The sequence below is a fragment of the Solea solea genome, chromosome 17, assembly GCF_958295425.1.
Source record: "Solea solea chromosome 17, fSolSol10.1, whole genome shotgun sequence".
Taxonomy (NCBI): domain Eukaryota; kingdom Metazoa; phylum Chordata; class Actinopteri; order Pleuronectiformes; family Soleidae; genus Solea; species Solea solea.
Window position 1 is genome coordinate 14,088,628 of NC_081150.1, and position 22,048 is coordinate 14,110,675.

The 22,048-nt window shown below is 44.4% G+C and overlaps 1 protein-coding gene across 2 annotated transcripts; it reads left to right on the plus strand.

Moving 5' to 3' along the window:
- The first annotated feature begins 8,378 nt into the window (after positions 1 to 8,378).
- Positions 8,379 to 20,898, plus strand: LOC131443760 (sine oculis-binding protein homolog). Of its 2 annotated transcripts, none has more exons than XM_058613696.1 (7): positions 8,379 to 8,697; positions 11,434 to 11,563; positions 11,877 to 12,068; positions 12,609 to 12,760; positions 14,047 to 14,142; positions 14,270 to 16,231; positions 18,309 to 20,898. In XM_058613696.1, the coding sequence occupies exons 1-6, from the start codon at positions 8,605 to 8,607 to the stop codon at positions 16,220 to 16,222; spliced, it is 2,616 nt and encodes an 871-aa protein (XP_058469679.1). In that variant the 5' UTR covers positions 8,379 to 8,604; the 3' UTR covers positions 16,223 to 16,231; positions 18,309 to 20,898. The 2 variants fall into 2 exon arrangements, with proteins under 2 accessions (XP_058469679.1, XP_058469681.1); XM_058613698.1 differs by having other exon boundaries at positions 14,291 to 16,231.
- Positions 20,899 to 22,048: the final 1,150 nt, after the last annotated feature.

Here is a 22,048-nt window from a genome sequence, read left to right on the forward strand (position 1 = left end):
CAGCCAAATACTGTGCTGAGATAATAGGGCGGAAAAACAGGATGATGGATGAAAAGTGGTTATTGAGCCACTTTTCTGTGAATCAATACATTTCCTTGTGCATTAAATCTTTAACTCACTCATGAGCATACCTGTTACCACATTCAAGTTCTTTTGACAAAGGAAAAAAAACAAAAATCTTCTTCTTTTTGACGGCATTCTACTGTGACATGCAGTCATTGTCATGTCCATGGAAGAAAGTATACTGTAAGTAACTTTCTGTTGGTTTTAAACAGCATTACTCACTGGCAGTAGATTATTATAATAATAATAATACAGATAAGTGTCATATTTGTCTTTAACCAAACCAACCAGTAATTCTAGTCTAACATTGAAATTATATTTGTTTAGTTATAGTTGGTTAGTTAAGTACGCAACTCCGTCTACAATTTCTTCTGCTCAAGTGGTGCGGCAGGTGTGTAACAGTGCTGCCAATTTGTACGAAAAAAGTAGTTATTTGGCTATGCGATGTTTACAGGGAAGTCTCTATGTATGCTGATGACACAACTGTATACTCTAAGACAACTCTCCTTTGAAAAGCTGCAAATTAAAAGAGCTGAAATGTGTTGTATTCATACCCCATGTTGCAGTGTGTGAATGTGTGAATGGGTGAAAACTGTAGTGTAAAGCAACTCATCAGGACTAGAAAAGCTCTATATAAATACAGACCATAATACCAACTTCTTCTTCTGATTTTATTTGGTAGTAAAGAAGATAGTTAGAGTAAGTGTTATAAAAGTAAAAGTTGCTATTTGTAATAAATAAAGTATACATGAGTTTTGTACTTTGTGCTCCATTACATCGTCGATATAATGTATTTGACAGATCATTAACATATTCATTTCAAGCACAAACACGATTATGAACACGGGACTGAATGACTTGACTCTTTATTCATGCACATTTGTTTAACTAGATTATTTTAATGAAGCATTTCCACTGAGGAGCGTTGACTTTAAGTTGATCACATCTCTCTCTCTGAAATGGTTGGTGCTCCACATTTTTCAGCTTGGGAGTGACACAGGAAAAGGGCTGCTTTTAGATTCTGTGCTCTCCCTGGAGTATCCTCAAGCACTGTCATGCTATTGCTGTGGAACAGCCAACAGCCTGATTATTATATATTTAATTATATATATATATGTATGTATGTATGTATATGTATGTATGTATATATATATATATATATATATATGTATGTATGTATGTATGTATATGTATGTATATATATATATATATATATATATATATGGGGCTCTTAATGATACAAATCATTTTCATGAATTAGTTCTAAATGTGGGATGCTCTCATTGCATAAATGGAGCCATTGGTAAATGGATGGATCAAGAAAAAAAAGGCTAGCTTAAGAAGATGAGTCATGACGGTGAGGCATTTCCGAGCTGCACGACTCTATCACAATGTACAATCACTCGTATGGAGAAATATCTGCTTAAATCCTTTATCAGCTTTGTTTTTTTTTGTATTGTTTTATTTATAGTTATTATTATTTTGCATCTGTGTGGTTTTTGTGAGCATGATGAAAAGGACTTAACATGATTCGTATGGTGTCAAGCAATACTATCAGTCAGTATACTGTCAGCATAAGAGTGGGTGGGGACAAGATCAAGATCAAGATCAGGATCAAGGGTCATTCTATTATGATGTCTCCCTTAGGAAGAATTTGGCTTGGTCAATATATAACAATAGAGGAAAACCGGAATAACAGCAGATAACGGCACAACGTTTTCTTACATTCTCATTTGTTTGTTTAAGATTTGAACTGATAAAGGGATAAAGGGAGTGTTTGTAGTGTTATATACTGCACCTTTTAATACCGCAATTACACAACAAGCTTGTGTTACTGGGGAAAAGTTTCACGTCCAAGCCCACGTGTGGTTATTACGATAATCTCTGGCCCTTTTATGGTTAAAATGAGCAGAAAAATAAATCCGGACGGATATTTTAAGGCCGAGGGGTTAAAGGGGTTAGAAATAAAGCAAACCGTGTCACGTCACAGTCCAAAGCCAAGCCTGTTCTAAATCAAATATTACTTTTAATTCCGTTGGAGTTCTTTAAAGTCAACACCAGTTGCGGGAAGCGATAAGAACATGTTACTGGCTGTCACTCCTTTTAGAATGACTTCCTACTCGTACTCTGCCTTTTTTAGACTTTTTCACATCACCATGTTACCAAAGAGCCTCATATTGTTTATCTCATCGGTCGGTCAGTCAGTGTAGTTCTGGCACTAATCCAGAGGAGATCAGCGGGGGCATCAGAGAGAATGCTGAGTCCATATCTGGCTTTTAGCTCGGCAGATGCCTGTCTAGACTGCCTGGCAGCTCGGTACTGATGACCACACCCTTTCAATGAGCCACCGGGACCTTTTTTTTCTTTTATTTTAATAGAAATCAATGTCAATTTGCGAGGAGAGGGAAAGAGGGAAAAGTCAGTTTTTGAGAATCAAATAATCATGTACAGCTGTTGTTTTTTTGTTTTTTTCATAATTTATTGTACAACGTCATTTCATTCATTGCCTTATACCCAAACTAATAAACAGTAAAACATTTTTGATTTATACAAAATATAAACTATAAGGTAGTGGTGGGGGGGGGAATATAAATCTAACAGCAGACCCCCCCCTCCCCCCCTCTCCCATAAGCGTATACATACAGTCATTTCCTGGGTGGAACCTCTGGATGAAGATGAGGGCAGCGGGTGTCACTCAAACCCTTCATTTTAAAAAGAACCAAAAACTCTTCCAATAAAAATCACAAGGCAAAACTGACACAAGTCACGTGCATGGCAACTTAACTGCTACACACATCTCCAACACTGTGACATGTACAGACAAAAACCACTCCGATGTTGATCGAGCAGTGGATTGAGGCCACCATCCACCTCCCCGCCCCCCCCAAAAAAACGTATGTACACTCAAGTAGTCCACATTTCAATCAAGACATGTGACATGATAAAGGCAGCTGTGGGCATCTCCAGTGTGATGTGATTATGGAAATGCCAGCCTGAAGAGAAGCTTATAGTGCACTGACGTTCCCGCTGATTTGCTACAAGGGGCTGAGAAATGTGGGGTTGGGGGGTCGGGTGGGGTTGTTGATGATCTCCAGATGAAAGGTCAAACCCCCCCTTTAATTAAAGGAAATGTCCTGTATTACACGTGATTATAACATTTATTTAAGGAGGATGAAGAAGGTTGTGGACTCCATCCATGTTCGTCCTATGGTCTCTGACTGATGATGATGATGATGATGAAGAAGGAAGCTGGACTGGAGGGGGAAAGAGGAGGAGGAGGAGGAATGCTGAAGCAGAAGAGGAAGAGGGGTGGAGACTGCTTGGGTGTCTGGGCTTCAGCAGTTGCGCAGCAGGAGTGTGGCTGACGTGATGACGGGGATCAGGAAGGGGAAGGCACCTGCGTGCAGCGAGACGCCCGCTCCGGTGGGGTCGGTGGTGTTGGACCAAGTGCTGTTGGCGTCTGAGGTCACAGTGACGTTCATGGGGCTGGAGGTGTAGTTACCCGACATGGGGGTCGTGTTGTTCTGGCAGAGCACCTGTTGGTGCAGGATAGATGGATGAGAATGGTTCCCAAAAAAACTGTTTTACGCACAGTTGCGCAGACTGCGCGTAAAAGACAAAACTATCCCCTTAAAACACTTCGAAGTAGGATCTTTGACATTCCAGGTTTTAATTCATGTCCCCATTTAGGTTTTTCTCGGCCAGTCATCGTGTAGAGAATGAACTCAATTTGGTCAGTAAAACAGAAAACAGAGAGCTATGTCTCTGTGCTCGCGCACTCGTGTCAGGTTTCGTTTGGCTCACTGCACCAAAAAGAAACTTTAGATTCTCAGGTGGACAATACACGGGGAACTAAATCATTAATTCACTGCAGTGTAGCTAACTATAACAGGCAAAAAGATACATGGGAAAAAAAACACTTTATATAGTAATTAAACACACACTATTGCGATTTTTGGAGTTTAATTAGTTTCCCAAAAGAGCCTGGCAAGTTGTTCAGCGGATCACGGACACTTGTATACAAATTAAATGAATAGCAAGCAAGGCATTAACACTTAATATCAAGCTTTAATAAATACGATGACCCCCAATTAACCTCGATCCAAGTCTTTTAACAACACTTATTGCGAGAAGAAATGTCATCTTACCTGTGTTGATAAACATATGGCGAACACAATCACTCCAAGCTGCACGATCGTCATCTTGGACATCATGTTTTCTTTTTTTCTTTAAAGAATGTTTTGAATGATAATTATTTCTGTGGAAATTTGGCCCAGATGGAGGAGGAGGAGGAGGAGGAGGTTTCCCACAGACGCTGCGCTTCTCTCTAATGTGGACGCTGCATCACTCGGAGCTTTTATATGAGCTGCAGGTCTGTGACGTAACCTTCGCTACAGGACACTCACTGACAGAACCACGGACACTGTGGGTTTTTTTTTTTTTTTTACACGGAAGTCTAATGTAATGGTGGGTCATAGTTTAGTTACCATCGCACGCATGTACACGTGTGGCAATAACGAGTGGCTTTAGGCTGTTTGGACAAAAAGAAAAGCGCACACAAAGGCATCACTGACTTATTCCGGTTGATTTTCCTGTTTTTAAATCATCATTATGACTCTCTTTAGCTACAATATTTACCTTTAGGTAAGCACAACAAGGAAATAATCATGGAAATACACCCACCGTTATGTTTCCATGGTGATGATGATTCATATAGCTGTTTGGTTTGAGGTTGTTCGGATTTGCCTGTAAGTCCTTAAAGTCACGTGGGGTTTGAAATTATACCATAAAAGTATAATTTGGGTTCGAATTGGGGAATAAAACAAAAAACATATCAAAGTGAAAAGTGGATACACAACTTGTTGAACAATTTGTGCAGGGGAAGGTTTTATTTGTGTGGCAGCAGTGACCTCTAGTGTTCGAGATGAGAAGACGTGCAGATCACTACACTGGCTTCCCGTTTGGCATGAGGATAGAAAAATTAGAAGTTAACAAGTTTACAAGTTAACTTAAAATTAATAAAACATTGGAATATAATTTTAAATCATTAAACATCATTTAAACAAGCAGGTGTGAAATTTAAAGTGGTTAACATTGGCAATATCAGAAAGCTACAGTAAACAATAATGTTTTCACCCCTGATTTAAACATGCTGACAGTTTGTGCACACCTCAGGTGTTCAGGGAGCTTGTTCCATAGAAGCTAAATGCAGCTTCGCCCTGCTTGGTTCTCACCTTGGGGATGCTGAGTAAACCTGTCCCTGATGACCTGAGGGGTCTGGATGCTTCATACCCAATGAGCAGCTCTGACCTGTATTTAGGCCCAAGACCATTCAGTGACTTGTAGACCAGTAACAGGATTTTAAACTCGATCCTTTGACACACAGGGAGCCAGTGCAGTGATTTAAGGACAGGTGTGATATGGTCCATTTTATTACTATAGACTCCTTAGATCCCTATGAAGCATCCAGAGCCCTATTAGGTCATCAGGGACAGGTTTACTGTGTGTTTCCCGCAGATGCAGAACCAAACAAAGTGAAGCAGCATTCAGTTATTCTGCTCCTCGCCCATGTGGCACAAACTTCCCAAATACCTGAGGTCTGCTCAGACTGTCAGTGCATCTAAATCAGGCCTGAACACATCATTGTTATTAACTTTTATTGGCAAATCCCATTTTTTTCTCTCATCATTTCAATTTTAATGTCATTTTCACGTCTCGCTTTTATTCTGTGATTTGTCTTTTATTTTCTGTGCCTTTGTGAAGCACTCTGAGTTGCCCTGTGTATGAACATCCAAACGTGAAGGCCTTAATTGCCTTAAAGGAAACGAAATGAATTCAAAAAATGGAAAGACTAGTTCAACTTCTATTTTCATTTTAACCCTCATAGTCCGGATCATGTGGTCAGTGTCAGGCCATGCGCACCACGACTATATTTGCATGTAATATGATGCAGGGAAAACACCCGGTTCTAAATTCACTGACAGGACCAGGCGATTCAAAAAATGAACGGGGTGGACGTCGCCCCCTGGTGGTGACATTACATCACTGCTCACCACCACACAGGGGATCACACTGAATATCCTTCTAATGCTGAAGACAGACAGCAGCATTTCCAATCATCCTCTAAACGGCACGATAAGTTCCCTGCAATCATGCGACTACGGACAATAACACAAGACATGATACATAAAGTGGCCAATTTTGTTTATGATTCACTCCAGATGTTAGGGATTGCAACATTGGCCCATTGAACGCTGTCTCTCGTCCTCTCTGACATTGGCGTAAGTAGACTTCTAGGGACTTGTAAGACAGTCATTTCCTCGTCTTCTTCACCCCCCCTCCTCACCCCACCACCCCAGAGGAACCCAAAAGGGACAGCGCTCCCTGCAGAGGCACCAGATGTGAGCTGTTATGGAGAGCCGGAGAGAGAGGGGCCTTTTGTGAGGCATCAGATAAGCCCTGTTCCCAAAGCCGTCTCGGATCGAGTATCATCAGCAGGTCTATGAGGGGGCGAAACCCAAGCCCAGAGCTGCGGATCAGGTTTCTGTTTACACGAGCGTGGTCCCTGGATTCCTCCAACCAGAGGAGACCAAGGAAGGCTGGAAACAGAGAGGAAAGAGGCTCTGAGGCAGCCCTCCTGTCCTGAGTGTCTGTCTCTATACCTGCCTGTCTCGCTGCATGAGGTTCCAAGTGAAAGTCCAGCAACACAGAGAGAGAGAGAGAGAGGGATCTTTCAGGGTGAAGAAGACATGGAAATGACCTCTTTGTGAATGTAATTAATCACGAGAAGTGGGAGGATTAACTTGACGTCGCTCACAATTGGGCGTTTAATTGCATATGACCAAATAAAAGCAGTTTGTCATCTGCTTTTTCCCAATGTTTAACTCTTATCTTTTCATCACCAGCAGAGAAAAGTGATATTGTAACAAATCCGCTGCATGACCTTTACCACCAAAGAAATGCCCTGGGACAAAAGTATGAGTTAAAAGCTCACAAACAACACACACACACACACACACACCTGTGTCAAAGTAAACCCTGCTCATGGGCATGTATATGTACGTTTTAGGTGTTTCTGTCCTGTGTCTGACACACACACACACACACACACACACACACATACATGCAGCGATCAAACAGATGCCATTTGAGAAAGCCCCAAACATTCAGCCATGGTATCGTTTGTCACACAGCGCTCTTTTCATCTCTTTATTTTAAGACAAGAGTGTAGAGACAGTGTTTGTACTGTGTCCCCTCAGATAAAACACAGTCTTTGCATTCCTCATGAAATGTATCTGTTGAGATTTGGGAAGGGTGGGCGCCAGGTTTTGGATTACACCAAATCAGAGGGCCCTCCCTTCCCCCGAATCCGAAGAGGGGCGTCAAGTTACGCAGCGGGAGCAGGAGCGAGACTGACAGCCAGGGATGTGTCTTTCAGAATAAAAGCGTGTGTGTGTCTTTCTACGACTGGGAGGACATTTCAACTTAAAGTTGTGGTAAGGATAATGGTTGGAGTTCGACATTTAGTTGGTATAAGGTTAAAGTAGTAGCTCCACATCATTTCATGACAATTCATCCAATACTTTTCAGTAACATTTTATGGATCATCGTTAGGAGAAAAAGAAAACAGTACTTCTACTTAAGATAAAAATGGACAAAACCAACAGATTGACCAATTGAACAATGCCATTTTGTGGCTATAAGTAAGTGCTGACAAATATGAATGCTTCTAAATAAAACCTGTACATATTTGCTGATTTAATCACTTTGATTTTGTGGCGTTGTAGAAGGCAGAAGAAGCGTTATCCTCCAGTATTTTGTGATCCATATTTTTGTTGTTTGATACTACAATTTCTTGTTTGTTAGTTAATCCAGATGTTTTGGATTAGGTTGTAATATTTTTACTAATGAACAGGCTTCAGGTTTTCCTCCCAGGCTATTAGAGTCTTGAGATGGCTGCGTTTGTGCCAGTTTTGTGCTTTACTTTCATATTTATCTTTAGTATCTTTAGTAGCATTCTGTGCTTATGTGTTTACAGATTTGAGATTAAAATATGTTGTTATGGCTCCTGTTTTCCCACACTTTGAATCACATTCCAAAACGTTTATAAAGGCAACCTAAAGTTTCTCTTTTGCGTTGCCCTCATGGATCAGTCTGTTTTCCTCATCGAAAACTACGTTTTTTTATTTGTAAAACATTTATTGTCCTGTGAGAATTAACAGCAACATTTTAAACAGTGTGTGAGTGAGGGGTTTACTTTGAAAGTCATGACCGGAAGCCATGTGTTGAGTACCTGTAAATAAACTTGACAGCGGTGGAGAGGAGAGAGTGGGGATTGTTCAAGCAGCGGAGCCTCCAGCCTGAAGCGCACGCATGTTCAGTGGACTCGTATGGTGCGAAGCCCCAGATGAAGCACCCCGACGTCCGGGAATGACATCCGCTGTCAGTGGGAGTGACAGCTTTCACTCTGACCCACTCTACTAGAGCTGCTCCAGCTGACACCCAACACTGATCCGGATTGGATCCAGCCAGACCAGGACTATGCCAGAGATGGAGAAAGGGAGACCACCGGAAAACAAACGCAGTAGGAAACCCGCGCACCCCGTCAAGAGGGAGATCAACCAGGAGATGAAGGTGAGAGTGTGTTTTGTGTGTCACTCCCGAACATGACTTGATACACAGAGAGAATGCGTCTTTTTGACCCAGTGATAACTTTTTACGCACACGTCTCGTGCTGAAGCCAGCGAGAGTCAGCTGCGCACAAATCACTGCTGGGAATAATCTCACACATACTGTTAGTTTTTAAATGAATTTTCACCTCGTGTCTTTTATATGAGCGACGAAAACATTCCCCGACACTTTAATCGCTCGAATCGCAGGCTTTTATTTGAATAAAACGCTGCGTAATTGCGCGCAGCCTCTTGGAATATCATAAAAAGGTGTTCATAAATCCATAATATCAGACAACATTGAACGCGTCTCACACATATTCACACTCAGAGCGAATGGGAGGATTTAATTGTCGATATTTGCAGCGCAGGAAAGAAAGTAGGTTTTCCTTTGCCTTGTAATGACGCCATGTCAGGCCAGCTGTGGCCGGACGCGCAAACTCTGATGTCCAGCGCAGATCCAGATGTGCGTCACTTCTTCCCCCCTGCCCCTGCGGTGCGCACACTTGCTGTACCACACAGGGTTTTTTTTTTTTTTGCCGTGGCCTTCCTAAAGAGAGGAGGCATTTATATCCTTTAAATAGGCTTCCTCGGAAAACTCAGGAAAATATTAATGTACCACCAAGTTTTTTTTGGACGCCGGACATCACGGGAGAGTAGAATCCCTCATGTTCAGAATATAACTGTCCACTAATCTCCTCTTTCTTGCTTTGAACAAAGCTAGTTCACAGGCAATAATAAGTTAAACCACAGTCACAGACATCATTCCCTCCCACCATTATGAGCCTATTACTGCATGGAAACTAATCCGTGGATTGTCTGCTTTGTTTGGGTTTGGACACTGCCTATTTGAGACTGTGACTGTGGTGGTAAGGGATATCTGAGTCTCCTTCAAGCAGGAGCTGAGAAATATAAAAAGACAAGCATTTTTTTCAAAGGGGGGGGGGGGTGATTCTGGCCTTTTCGTGAGAGGGGAAATGTGCTCTTTTTGTAAAAGTGGTTTGGACTGTATCGTTTGATATCCACGAGAGGTGTAGTGTTACAACTTAACTAATTTTAATCAAAACACGTGAAACGCTATCCCCGCTTGATGTAAGTCTGCCTGGGCTGAATCTCAGGGTCGGCCCCAGTTTGTTGCCTTTGGCTGCAACTCTCCCTGTGGTTTGGGATATGGCTTGTCACTCTCACAAAGCAGATGTTTGTCTGAACTGCCAAAAAGAAACAAAAACAACATTGTGGGAAGTGGAGGGGTGGGTGCACAAGAAGAAGAAGAAGGAGAGAAAAAAACCTGCCTGTCTTTGGTTAACAAGAAAACAGAAAGTCTAAATGACAGTGAGCTATAGGAGAGATGTCATCAGTATTGTCCCTCTGGCAACACCCCCATATTCAAAGCCTTAATTGGAGATGAGCACCTTTACAATGATGAGAGAGCACACACAGAAAGACAGTGAGAGACAGGAAGACAGGGAGACAGGGAGACTAACTGATTCCTTGGTCAGCCGAGGTCCAACCCAGTGTTGTCTCTGTAATACATCTGTTTCAACACCACATTCAGACCTACTCCCTCCACGTCAGACCCGAGCGCAGCACTGGACATCGGATACCGAACTTTAATCATCGTTAGGCATATTTAGCTGGATATGATACCACTGCTCGCACTCACCCACACATACTCTCCCAGACGCACACACACAGCAGAAAGTGAGCAAGCGAGGGAGAGATCCATTTTCTTTGAGGCCCAAGTGCAGAGCAGAGGTCGAAGTGAGGAAAGCAGGGGAAAGAATGTGCAGTCAGTACTACAGCACTACAGCACTACAGCACCACCACAGCAGACTGGCTGTGCTGGAAAAGGGTGAAACCTGAGAGGCAGCACTGTGTCGGGTGTCAGGGCTGGAAGGTGCTGGGGTGGAGGGGAGGTTGGTGAAGATGGGAGATGGGTGGGGAGGGGGGGGCAGAAGAGAGAGAGAAAGGGGCAAAGGGGAGGGACAGGGAAAGCTGGAAAAAAGGGTAAGAGACAGAGAGAGTGAGAGGTGGACACTGGAGAAAGAAGAAGGGAGAGGAGTGGGGCATTTCCGAGAACCGTGGGACCTCGCTGTGGTGTAGGGTGTCCCGCTCTGATTTCTGCCCGTTCCGGATCAGGTTTCTCCTCCAATCCGGTTCTCCCAAAGCCACAGAGAGAGGTGGGTGGATAAAGAGAGAGAGAGACCTTTGTGTTTTGTTTTTTTTTTTGTTTTTTTTTCATCTGGTGGTAATAAAAAAAAAAAGTAGAGAGACCACACATCCCATCTGTGGAGAACAGTTTTCTTTTCTCCCTCTTTTTTCCAATTAAAATAGATAAACAAAGGATGATTCATAGATTTCACACTGGTGTTAGGTTTTAAACCTTTCCGTCTCAGATTTAGCAAGAGTAAACAACTTAAATACATCATGGAAAAAAGCGTCATACTGTACTCCACTGTGCCCGTATTCATTTCTCCAACAGGGCCGGGACGGAGAAAGAATCCTTCACATTGATTCAGAGTAGTAAGGTCTGATTATGTTTAACATAGGATAAAAAAAAAGTTCCACTAACAAACCCTAAGATGTACTACAGTCACAGTTTCCCATTTGCAGGCACGCTCACTCACCATATCTTTTTACATAGAATGTTAATCAGGGATTTGTTGTTTTTTGTTTTTTTTGCCTCTCTTCTCTCATGCAGACATTTGCAGAAAGCACCATGAACGAGCTCCTGGGATGGTACGGATACGACAAGGTAGATCTCAGAGACTCGGAGGCCAACGAGATCAGAAACTACAGAGAGCGGCGTCAGCATGTGTCTGTGCTAAAAGGTGAGGGCAGGCGTCGACGGTTCCTTTGCTGGAACGGAGCCTTCTTGAGTTTACACGATACAACAGGTTCTGCAGGTTTTTTCGATGCAGACGTTGAGTCACAGTTCAAATTTGCGAGACACACTTTCCTGTAGATGCAACTTCTTAAATTTCATTCGTTCAGATACCTCTTTTGTTTCTGAACATGTTCGTGTCGACAATCCGTGTAGGGCATTGTCACGGGATTAAACGACGGGACAGTGTCGCTTTGTCACACACGGGATTCGTTTGGCACAATTGAATTACATGACGATGTCGTGTTTTTGTCTTCCAGAAAACTCATTGCCAAAAGTTAAAAGCCTGGACGCCAAGGTTAGTCATTCAGTTCTGGCCATGAAGAGCGGAGAGAGGGAGTCTTCGAGCGTGCCCTCCTCGTCGCCCTCCTCTTCATCCACAAGTTCATCCTTGACCACCCCGAAGGCGACAAGTGCGCCCGTCATTGTTCCCCTAATAAAGCCATCAGCAGGTACAAGTCTCAATCAAGTCTATCTTTTTCATTTGAAGGTGTGTGCATCGATATAGTGACACTTGGTCCGAGGCTTGAAAGAGCAACGCTAATTCCGCATTTTTTAGACCCACTCGTACAGGGAACAGGACCTCATTCCCAGAATGTAAACAGTGTCCGCCATCTTTGCTAGCAGTTAAGCTAGCAGGACCAAGTGTCACTGGTGGGCACTTAACAAAAAAAAAGAACGAAGATATTTCTCAACTCAGGAGAAACTGAGGTTGGGAAGCACAATTTTTCAAAACTACTACCCCTATTCTAGTAATACAAAGCTAAATGCAAGTGTTCTTTTCAGTAAAACTAGCAAACACAACCTGAAAACCTTCATTTTACTTCAGTTAGCCACAGTCTTGAACCAAAACAATACAAAACATGTACACAAGGGCGATAATAAGGGACAACAGGAGCGCATCTGGACTCACTGGACGAATCCGTTAACTTCTCTAGAGTTGTTGAAATCCCTGATTGATTATCCTCTTTTCCTCTGATTGTCTCCCACAGTGGAGGATGTGCAGAACGTGCAGATTGTGTGTGTTTGGTGCCAGAAGGAAGGCGTGAAACGCTACTCTCTCTGTATGGGCTCAGAGCTCAAGAGCTTCTGCAGCGAGAAGTGCTTCGCCGCCTGCAGACGGGCCTACTTCAAACGCAATAAGGTGAGCGGCTGTTGCAAGTCACCCAGTGCTAACTCCCTTGTTGGTGAGATGTTCAGTCATCCTGGGATTTATGTGGTAATCGCTGATCGCTAGATTATTTTTTGTTTTCAATGTGTCACATACAAGCACGCACATACACATACAGATAGTCCATATGGAGCGAGTTCCTATGAGCCCTCGTCACTTTCTGTACACATGAGAGCCAAGCATCGAGTGTTTTCTGGCAGGTAAACAGACCTTCAGAAACTGATACCCCTCATCTTGTGAGATCATCGCTGACGCATTAATTTACAGGAATTTAAAAAGGAGGAGTGGGTCTTTGAGAACACACTTTATAGTTTTCACAGAGACACCAGTGCAGGAATGGCGCAACGCAGGTCCAAGTTTGTAGAGGACACTTAGTATCAGTTTCACGTTAATGGAGGAGGGGCTGGATGTTAAGTGGCTTTGGTCTGGAGGACAGGAAAGCAGTGACTCCTGATGCACACTGCCATGATTTTTCAGCTTTGCTTACAACGTGGATATACCCACTATGGTGTCGGGTAGCAGGCACCTATATCACCTGTCGCCCTGGCTGTCATTTTGACTGTGTTCGGTTTATTCACATGACGGCAGAAACAAAAAAGGGGGGGGGGGGGGGGCTAGCTTAACAATCTGTGCGCAACAAGCCCTCCGGTTTTTCAGAGGCGGGGAGGGAAAAGCGTTGCCGTTGGCTTGTTACTGCTTGTCTGAGAGGAAGGCCAGGAGGCCTGGGGCGAGGTGTCCACTTTCAGTGCATACCTTACCTTCAGCTGCCTCATGTTTCGTAACTCAACACGACTCGATGGGTCACAGAGATGTGGGAGCACTCAGATCCACAACAGATCACCTTACATGAATCAAGAGGAATTTCCTACATTCATACTGGCAAGTCCATTTATAATATGACAATACATCACCTGCATTACCCCCCCCCCCCCCCCCCCCCTGTTGTAGATATCATATCTGTTTCACAACACGATCATTTTGCCATTGTTGCACTGACCCACAGGGTTTGGTACAATCAGTGAAGTTCAATCTGCTTATGAATACGATGACAGCACATTTTGAGCTTTTTAAAACTTATGTTTGGTTTGATAATCACAGGATGATTCCAGTGTTGACTTTTAGCAACTGTAGCAACATTATTTTGAATTGAAGGATTACTGCATCAAATGTTGGGGGGAACATTTCACAGCGGTTTCTGTGTGTGTGTGTGCGTGTGTGTGTGTGTGTGTGTGTGCCACACTGTGGTTTTCTCCTGTCAGGCCAGAGATGAAGACCTCCACGGTGAGCGATCCCCTCAGCACCCCCACCCAGAGGACTCGCCCAGACTGGTGTTGAAAATAAACAGCAATGTCAGAGTAAGAGGACACTATCAATGTATCTTTTCTTTGACGGTGTTAAAGTTTGCCAGATTAAAATGACTGTATACACACGCTGCTTTCTTACCTGTGAGGTTTATTTTCTACGCATAGTGACCCCCAGTAGTCTCTCTCCCCTGTGCCACAGGTATGTGACTGGTGCAAGCATGTCCGTCATACTAAAGAATACCTGGACTTCGGCTCCGGAGAGGAACGGCTCCAGTTCTGCAGCACCAAGTGTCTGAATCAGTACAAAATGGACGTTTTCTACAGAGAAGCCCGTGCAGCTCTTACCAGCACCAGCCCGAATAGAACCAGTCAGGAGTCGAGGGCGGAAAGCAGTGTCACTGGCCAAAAGTTACTCACTCCTGAGTCTTGGAACTGCAACAACAGCACTGGGGAAGCCCGTCACAGAAATCTCTCGCCTAAAGGATCCGTATTAATCCACGGATCAGCAGAATCCACCTCTATCTCCTCCTCGGAAACATCCTCTTCTTCTTCATCATCTTCTTCCACCAAGGCCCCTGTCTCTGGGCTAAGGACCCTTGAGAGACCCATCCAGCCTCCTCCACCTATGCCTGCTATGAATGTCTCACCCCACCCTGCTCAACTTCCTCCTCCACCTCCTCGCCCCCCTCTGGAACATCAACCCATGCCTCAAATGCAGATCCCCTTCATCAGACCACCCCTTCATGCTCAGGGCCTCAAAAGTCCCCTTGCCAATATGCCCAGACACCCAGGCCCCCCCTCCAGTCCCATCCACAGACCTGCTCACTCTCCTCGCCTGCAGCCCCCGACATCATCCTCCATGAATCCCCCTGGAATGATGCATCCTTTTCCCGGAGCCTACTTCCCTGGCTTACACTCTCCTCCTCTGAATATGATGCATAGAGGTCCTGTCCCAATGCCTCCCATGATGAACTTTGGTATTCCTTCCTTTAGCCCTCTTCTGCCTCAGCCCACTGTCCTGGTCCCTTATCCCATCATTGTTCCCCTGCCTGTTCCCATACCCATTCCTTTTCCCATTCCAATCCCTTCAAAGTCAACCCTAGAAACTCCAAGTCACAGTGGAGTTATCCAGCCTGTGCCAGAGGGGACAGACCGGAGTAGATCCAGGATTACCAAGCTGCCGTCTCCAGGGAACCCTGAAGGCGACAGCAGATTGTTCACCAACAAATTGGGTGGAATCTTGAATCAAGGTCTCCCCTCGCCAAGTGATGCTAACATTAGGGACACCGATTGGGTTAAGCTAGAGAGGCCATTCCCATCCCCAACGTCCACACTCAACAGCGCAACATCCTCTCCGAGAGCACAGTATAACGATTCCCTGTGCGCAACGCCAGAGTCACTGACAGACTATAAACCGCAGCAGTCAGAGCGACAAGTCATTCAAAGGGTTCTTCAAAGGACCCAGGTGAAGCTGGAGCCCACTGCCAATGGAGTGGTGGACCTATCGGGGCAGGGGGAGTCCATGACTGGGCAGGGTACCAGAACAGGGCTCCACAACATCATCAGACCAACCCCTCCTCCTCTGCCCGAGTCCCCTTCACATGACTCTGTCTACCACCACCAGGACTCCCACACTCCTTCACCGTCACACACCCCACCCAGCCCCACAGGGAGCAGCCATCCCAATGATGTCACCCCCTTTGCCCCAAAATCTCAGGACCACTGTTCAAATGGTACGTCCTCATCGTCCACACCCTCCAGTCCGGACTCCTCCCAAACACAGAGAGTGCAAGCGCCACCACCACCTGACCCCACGGTCAGTGAGCTGGAGGCCATCAAAGAGAACAAGTGCTCTGTTGTTGGCCCAGTGCAGGTTGAGGGCCAAGTCAGTCAATCAGAGGAGCCTATAGCAGTAGTCGGGGAGTTAGGAGAGAACCCACATGTTCCTGATGAGGATCACGCCTATGCTCTTCCCACAGCATCAAAGACAGGTGGGACCTCCACCCCGCTGCTCTTGCCCAAGCTTAGAGACAAGGGCAGCCTGCGGAGCCCTGCTAATCTTCCCAGTGCTGGAGACATGGAGCCAGCTCTGAAGAGGCGATGCCTACGAATCCGAGATCAGAATAAATAGAGGATGGAGGTAAGTGATTCCGTTGATTTGACTTGTTATTACAGAATATCCAAGTTCCTCATTGTGCCTCCTTATCTTCAAACACCTGCAAAGTACACACACTTCAAGTTGTGGGTTTAAGTCTAACGAAAGCAGTTCAAACAAATACAAGCGTTGACTTTGTTCTGTGTGACAAGCCCCACCCGTGCGGTGTTCCACACAGATTCAATTATTGTTAAACGTCATTTCACCAAGGAACTGGAAAATATGAGTGAAAAATGCACACGCGCAGGACGAAGCTTAATCACAGGTCTCACAGTACGCATGTGGTCACTGAACAGCGGGGCGCCATAGAGAGAGAATCCCAGTAACCTGGCACTCCTCAGTGCTCTAAGGTTACAGAGGAAGGTAGGAGGGCAAAAGCAGTGAGAGTCATTGTGAAAGGCAATCACTTCACCACAACCTGACAGTCGCAATGCTTTGTTTTCCTAGGATCGGCTTTGCAACCAAAAAAAAAATGTGAGAAATGTGAAGCAGGGAGGGAGATTTACATTCTGCATTAGGTTCGTTGTCTTGGATAAGTCTGAGCGTCCGCCGCTCCATCAAAGCCGTGACCTTGAGGGTTATATGATGGCCTGTGCAAAATGACTCAGACAGCAAGGCAGACGGAAGAAGTCAAACTCTATCACAGTATGAAATGTGAGGCAGCGCAGACATCTTTCAGAGGCGTGTATGAGAGGCAGCGCTCGGCTGTGACAGAGCTGCAGGACTCTCGGCAGAAAACACGGGCAAAAAAAACCCCAAAGAGATCCAATTACACGTGTCATAATGACACCCTGTCCTGGCTTCAGTCTGTGTCTCTCCCCATGTACAAGTTTTGTTCTCTCCGCTCCCCTTTCAGTGCTGTTTTTTTCCCCCTTCTCCTCGCTTATCGCCGGTGCGTGCTGCCAACCAGATGTTGTTGTTTGAGCGCAGCAGAAAATGAAACCTTACTTACCAGTCCAAAGAAAAAAAAAAGGGCCTCTGTATTTCACTTTTCCCCATTGGTTGTCCAAACAGGCTGTAACACCACCCCATCACCCTCACCCCTGCTGGTGTCATGCCATCGAGAGATCACGTTACATTTTCTTTTTACCTCTATGCATTGAGATTAATCTGCTGATAGTACAGCGAGGGCTAGTGTTTCACCTGGTATGCTTTGGGCAAAATATTCCGCTCAAGCCTGCCAGGGGTCACCTTAAATGATTGTGTTTTAAAAAAGAAATAAATAAAAGAAACAAAAGTATAACTTCAACCTTTATCCTGTACGACAGTGTTACAAGATACCCTTTCACAAAATGAGTTCCCCGCTTCACTCCTTGTCATTTGTTGTTGTTGTTGTGTGCTTCCTCCTTAGCAACCGATACATATGAAATCACGGCGTGCTGCTTGTGTTGTGCAGACGGATTTATGGCCCAGTGTTGTGTGTAATGGGAGCTGGCTGCCGTATGCGGATGACTTTAGCTTGGCCACCTCTGTGCTGCACTCGGAGCAGAACATTTTCTGTCCTGTTCTATTGTCTCTACCGCTAAAGCTTATTAAAAAAAAAATAAAAAAAATCTTCCTCTCTGACAGAATTGGCAGCCAAGTAGAGGATTTTACCTCGGGAAACAGCCCCTTTTTCTTCGTCTCAGTTTTCCTTGCCTTTATTTGGGATATTTTATAGCCCCGTGTAATCCGATCCCACCACATGGGTATTCGCTGAGCATTTGAAACTAAAACGCAATGGGACAGAGGGAGTACAGAACCCTGGATTGGCCCTTACGTGTGTGTGTGTGTGTGTGTGTGTGAGGGGGTCTGTTTACGTTTAAAATGTGTTTGAATGAGTCTAAGTGTGTGTGAGAGAGAAAAGGGCCAGATGTTCCCGGTCTGATTGTGCCCCATGTGCGACAGTTATTCGAGTGTTGACAGGACTGAAAGCCTCAATCTGGGTTTACGTAGCACGGGGTGGATTAAGGAATGAGTGTCCAGAGCAGGAGGCGGTGAGAATGAGATATGGAAGAAATGGAAATGGCACAGAATATTTAACATCTCACACCTTCTCCCTCTTTCTCCACTTCATGAACAGGCTCCCTGTTTAACACTGTACGGCAGTGCCAGATTCAGTGCCATGCCCTCTTGTGGACGACCTCAGAGCGAACACCCTTCCAGCCTCTCCTTCAGCCTGTCAGCCCACCAAAGTGTTGCTCTGCCTGTAGACCAGCAGGGTGCCAACCCAGGAAGCAGACCAGATGGCTATATCATCTCTGGAGGCAGGAAACAACACAGTCACAACGTTTTGTCCCGGACCAAAGAGTATTTCTGGCGTGTGTGTGTGTGTGTGTTGTGTTGTGTTGTGTTCAGATATGACACGTCTCAGATCTGTCTGACAGTATACCTAACCTGTGTTTGAGTGTGTGTGTGTGGCTGTCCAGATGTGCTTGTCCTCCCTCTCCTCCTCCTCCTCCTCCTCCTCCACCTCCTTCGCGTCTTCTTCTTCTCCTCTCGGCACTTCACACACACACACACACAGCAGACAGAGCTCTGATCAGCCTTGTGTGGTCTTCTCAGATGGAACCTGAACATGATCTCTTTCCAGGGGAAACGGTTTGTTTTCTGTGCCTGGCTTGCACAAAGAGCCACATTGTTCCTCTCCCCATATCCCACGCTGACTCCCCACTCCAGGTTTTGGGTTACCTAGCTGACGGAGGCTCAGACTTCAGCTTTTTTTTCTAATTTTTAATTTTTTTTTTCACCAGGAATATAGTATAACCTTCTCTGCTCCACCTCTACCTCCCCCTGCCCCCCCCACCCACCCATCTAAATATGGTACACACTACACACACACAAGTTCTGTGAGGTTCGACTCCTCACAACCGAGTGCCTGTGATTCCCTCCTGCTCCACTCGCGTCCTTCAAGGGAGGAGAGAAAGTCTGCTGAGATTAAAGACTTTACCCTCGGGGGCAGTTTATACACTGTGTGTGGAGAGAGAAGAGGGAGAGTGAGACTGTCTGTGCTGTTAAGAGACGGATGATTGAACGGTAGAACACAATCACCGAGGAGAGGCGACGCTCCTCTGAAAACATTAAAGCTGTGCATGAATGCTGGTGTACAGCTCACAGACGGTCTGTCTGCACTTAAGTTGTCCTGATGACGCTGGTACATGAACGTGTCACGCACAGACCTGCCCTCGCCGTCACCTGATCTGCCAAAAAAAAACGTCAGAATTTTTCAATCACGTTTCAAAGTGCCATTAACTTTTCACCGGGACAGTTTTCGATTTTTCAAACATTCGTGGCACATGACGTAATTTTTTTTTTTTTTAATCTTTTCTCCTCCTGGCTCTGATCTGATGATTTGTTTTTGTTTCTTTTTTTTAAAAAAGGAGAGGAAAAAAATGGATGTTTAATATTACCAAATGTGGTATTATACTCAATCAACCAATGCTGTAGTATGCAGCGATCAGTATTACAGTTCCCACTGCTGGGAATACCTAATGAGATTTGATCCGGCTAGATCACATATAGAGGCTTTGTTGACCCCACTGCAAGGTTTCAGATTCTCTAGTTGAACTCGACACGGATACTATTTGATGATATTATTAACTTATGGGATGACGCATCTGTAGATTTTCACACAAAGTGCTTTATTTTCCTTCATTTGTTGTTTTTGGTTTTTTTTTCTTCTTCATCTGATTGTATTTCACGAGTGCTGAAGCTCTTACTACATATATACTGTGTCCTCCCCACTAGAGAGCAGTGTTTGACTTTGTAACTTCTGCACCTGCCCCCAACCTTTTTTTTTTATTTTCTTCAAGGACAAGAAAGGACCAGGAGGCCCGCATATTATAGTGTAGCATAACAAGCATTCACACTGTGACTGAACACAACACTGCACTCGGTGCCAACTGAGTGATCTTCCCCTCCGTGTTTTTGCTGCCATTATTTTATCCCGAAATCCGAAACCTTAGCCTATTTCAGCCGTGTCATACCAAGAAACCAAAAGGAGCCTCCTTCTCCTCCTAGAGTGGTCATGATGACCTACTCCTAGAATAACCCCCAAATGTGCCCCCCCTTGCCATCATTCCAAATACATGCCTGTCAGTTTGTGTGTATGTGTGTTAGTGAGCGTCTGTGTGTGTGTGTGTACACGTGTGTCCACCGTTCCCTGCCCCCCCCCACTCATTCCAGCCTGCATCCTCACAACAGGCCATGCCTTCATGTCAGTGTCATGCTTGGCTGGCGGAGGGGACTTAATTCAATGGCTTGTATGAGTCGGTTTATGACATCACTCTGTTTGAATAGCTGCTGTGTCAACGGGGGTGGCCCTCTGCTCTGACGCCGGGGGGCCAAAAAAAGACACACGGCGAGAGAGAGACGTTACTAGAAAACTGCCATTTATTTGGTTTAATTGCACATTTTAATCATTGCCATGTCTGCTAGTGGTACAATGTGTGTGTCAATGCAAAGTTTTGACAAACAATTCTCACACACACGCACACACACATACATTATATATTATATTTTATCACCTGCCCTGTCAAACATGTAGCCCCTCTGTCTGAATAGACTGTTCACAGATTGTTTGTATTTGAATACACTTTCAGTAACCAAGAGCTTTATTGGTGCAGACCTGTTTGTAAAGTAAAATAAATAAAAGTTATTCTAAGAGCCTGAAACATGTCTGGTGTGTTTTGAACGTGTTGTTTACATCCTGTTATTAGTCGGCATGTCCCTATAAATGTTGGCCAAGTCATTATCTAACCCTTTACAGATAAAAGAAAGTTGAATGAGATGTTGTGTCGTAGATAAGGACTTTCCCCAAACACGAGCACACACTCTGCTTGCCCGTAAAGGTCTATTTTTAGTGTTTCAGTGTGTCTACTCTGCATGCAGCGCATCAGCATTCCTGAAATACTGAGAGTTGGTCGAGGCTGTGCAGTGACGGTAAAACAGATGAGTGAGATAAGAGGGCAGGAATTTGTCCGGGGGTGAGGGGGCGAGGGGGCGGTGCGGTGGTTTGGTGACTTTCAGGCCGACACTGATTAAACCAGCCCCGGGGCAACTTTACAGAGGCAGAGACTCACTACACAGGACTGGAGTCGTTTTAGGTAAAGCAGGCAGGTAAAGAAGAGGAACTGTGAGGCGTATCTTTTATCAAGCAACCCAAGGACAACCGGAAAAACTGGCAAACCGGATGTACTTTGTTGCCTTCAAAATAAAAGCACGGGCATATATATATTTTTGAGTGCATATTAAATTGATTTTTATTAACAGTCATTCCCAGTGACTGCGTTGAGTTGTGACACACATTTTGAAATCAGTTGGTTTATGCAATGACAAACAAACATGATACAGACATAATACAGCTATCATATCATATCAACATATGAATCAAACACAGCATCTAACCAATAAAAATACAGGATCAAAATTCAATTATGATACAGGCACAGGTTCTAAAATGATCCCGGAAGAAATTCACATCCACCACCACAACATTCGATTCCCTTAAACATCTACTTAAACTCCCCCACATGATGTGTGTTATGATACTTTGCCAATAAAAAAAATAAATCGTTCTCCATATAAAGCAATAACAACAGTCTCATTAAATGTAAAATGTTTACTAGACAATAATTAAAAGTCTTTCCTTGTAAGAAAAAATACAATTAACAATACATATATAAGTATTAATTACTGTGAAACTACAGAAATCATGTCAGTCATGTCATGTTTTATTTATATATTTGAATCTAGTCTACATACTGTGTACAAAATAAAGTGCATGTGTTAGTTTTGAAAAAAAGATATCGAGATAAATGTTCA

Bases quoted from the DNA above. Each gene is read 5' to 3' on its own strand.
- LOC131443760 (XM_058613696.1), top strand. From the start codon at position 8,605: ATGCCAGAGATGGAGAAAGGGAGACCACCGGAAAACAAACGCAGTAGG. The intron at 12,069-12,608 runs GTACAAGTCTCA...TGTCTCCCACAG, and splicing joins CCTAATAAAGCCATCAGCAG to TGGAGGATGTGCAGAACGTG. The intron at 14,143-14,269 runs GTAAGAGGACAC...GACCCCCAGTAG, and splicing joins AAATAAACAGCAATGTCAGA to TCTCTCTCCCCTGTGCCACA.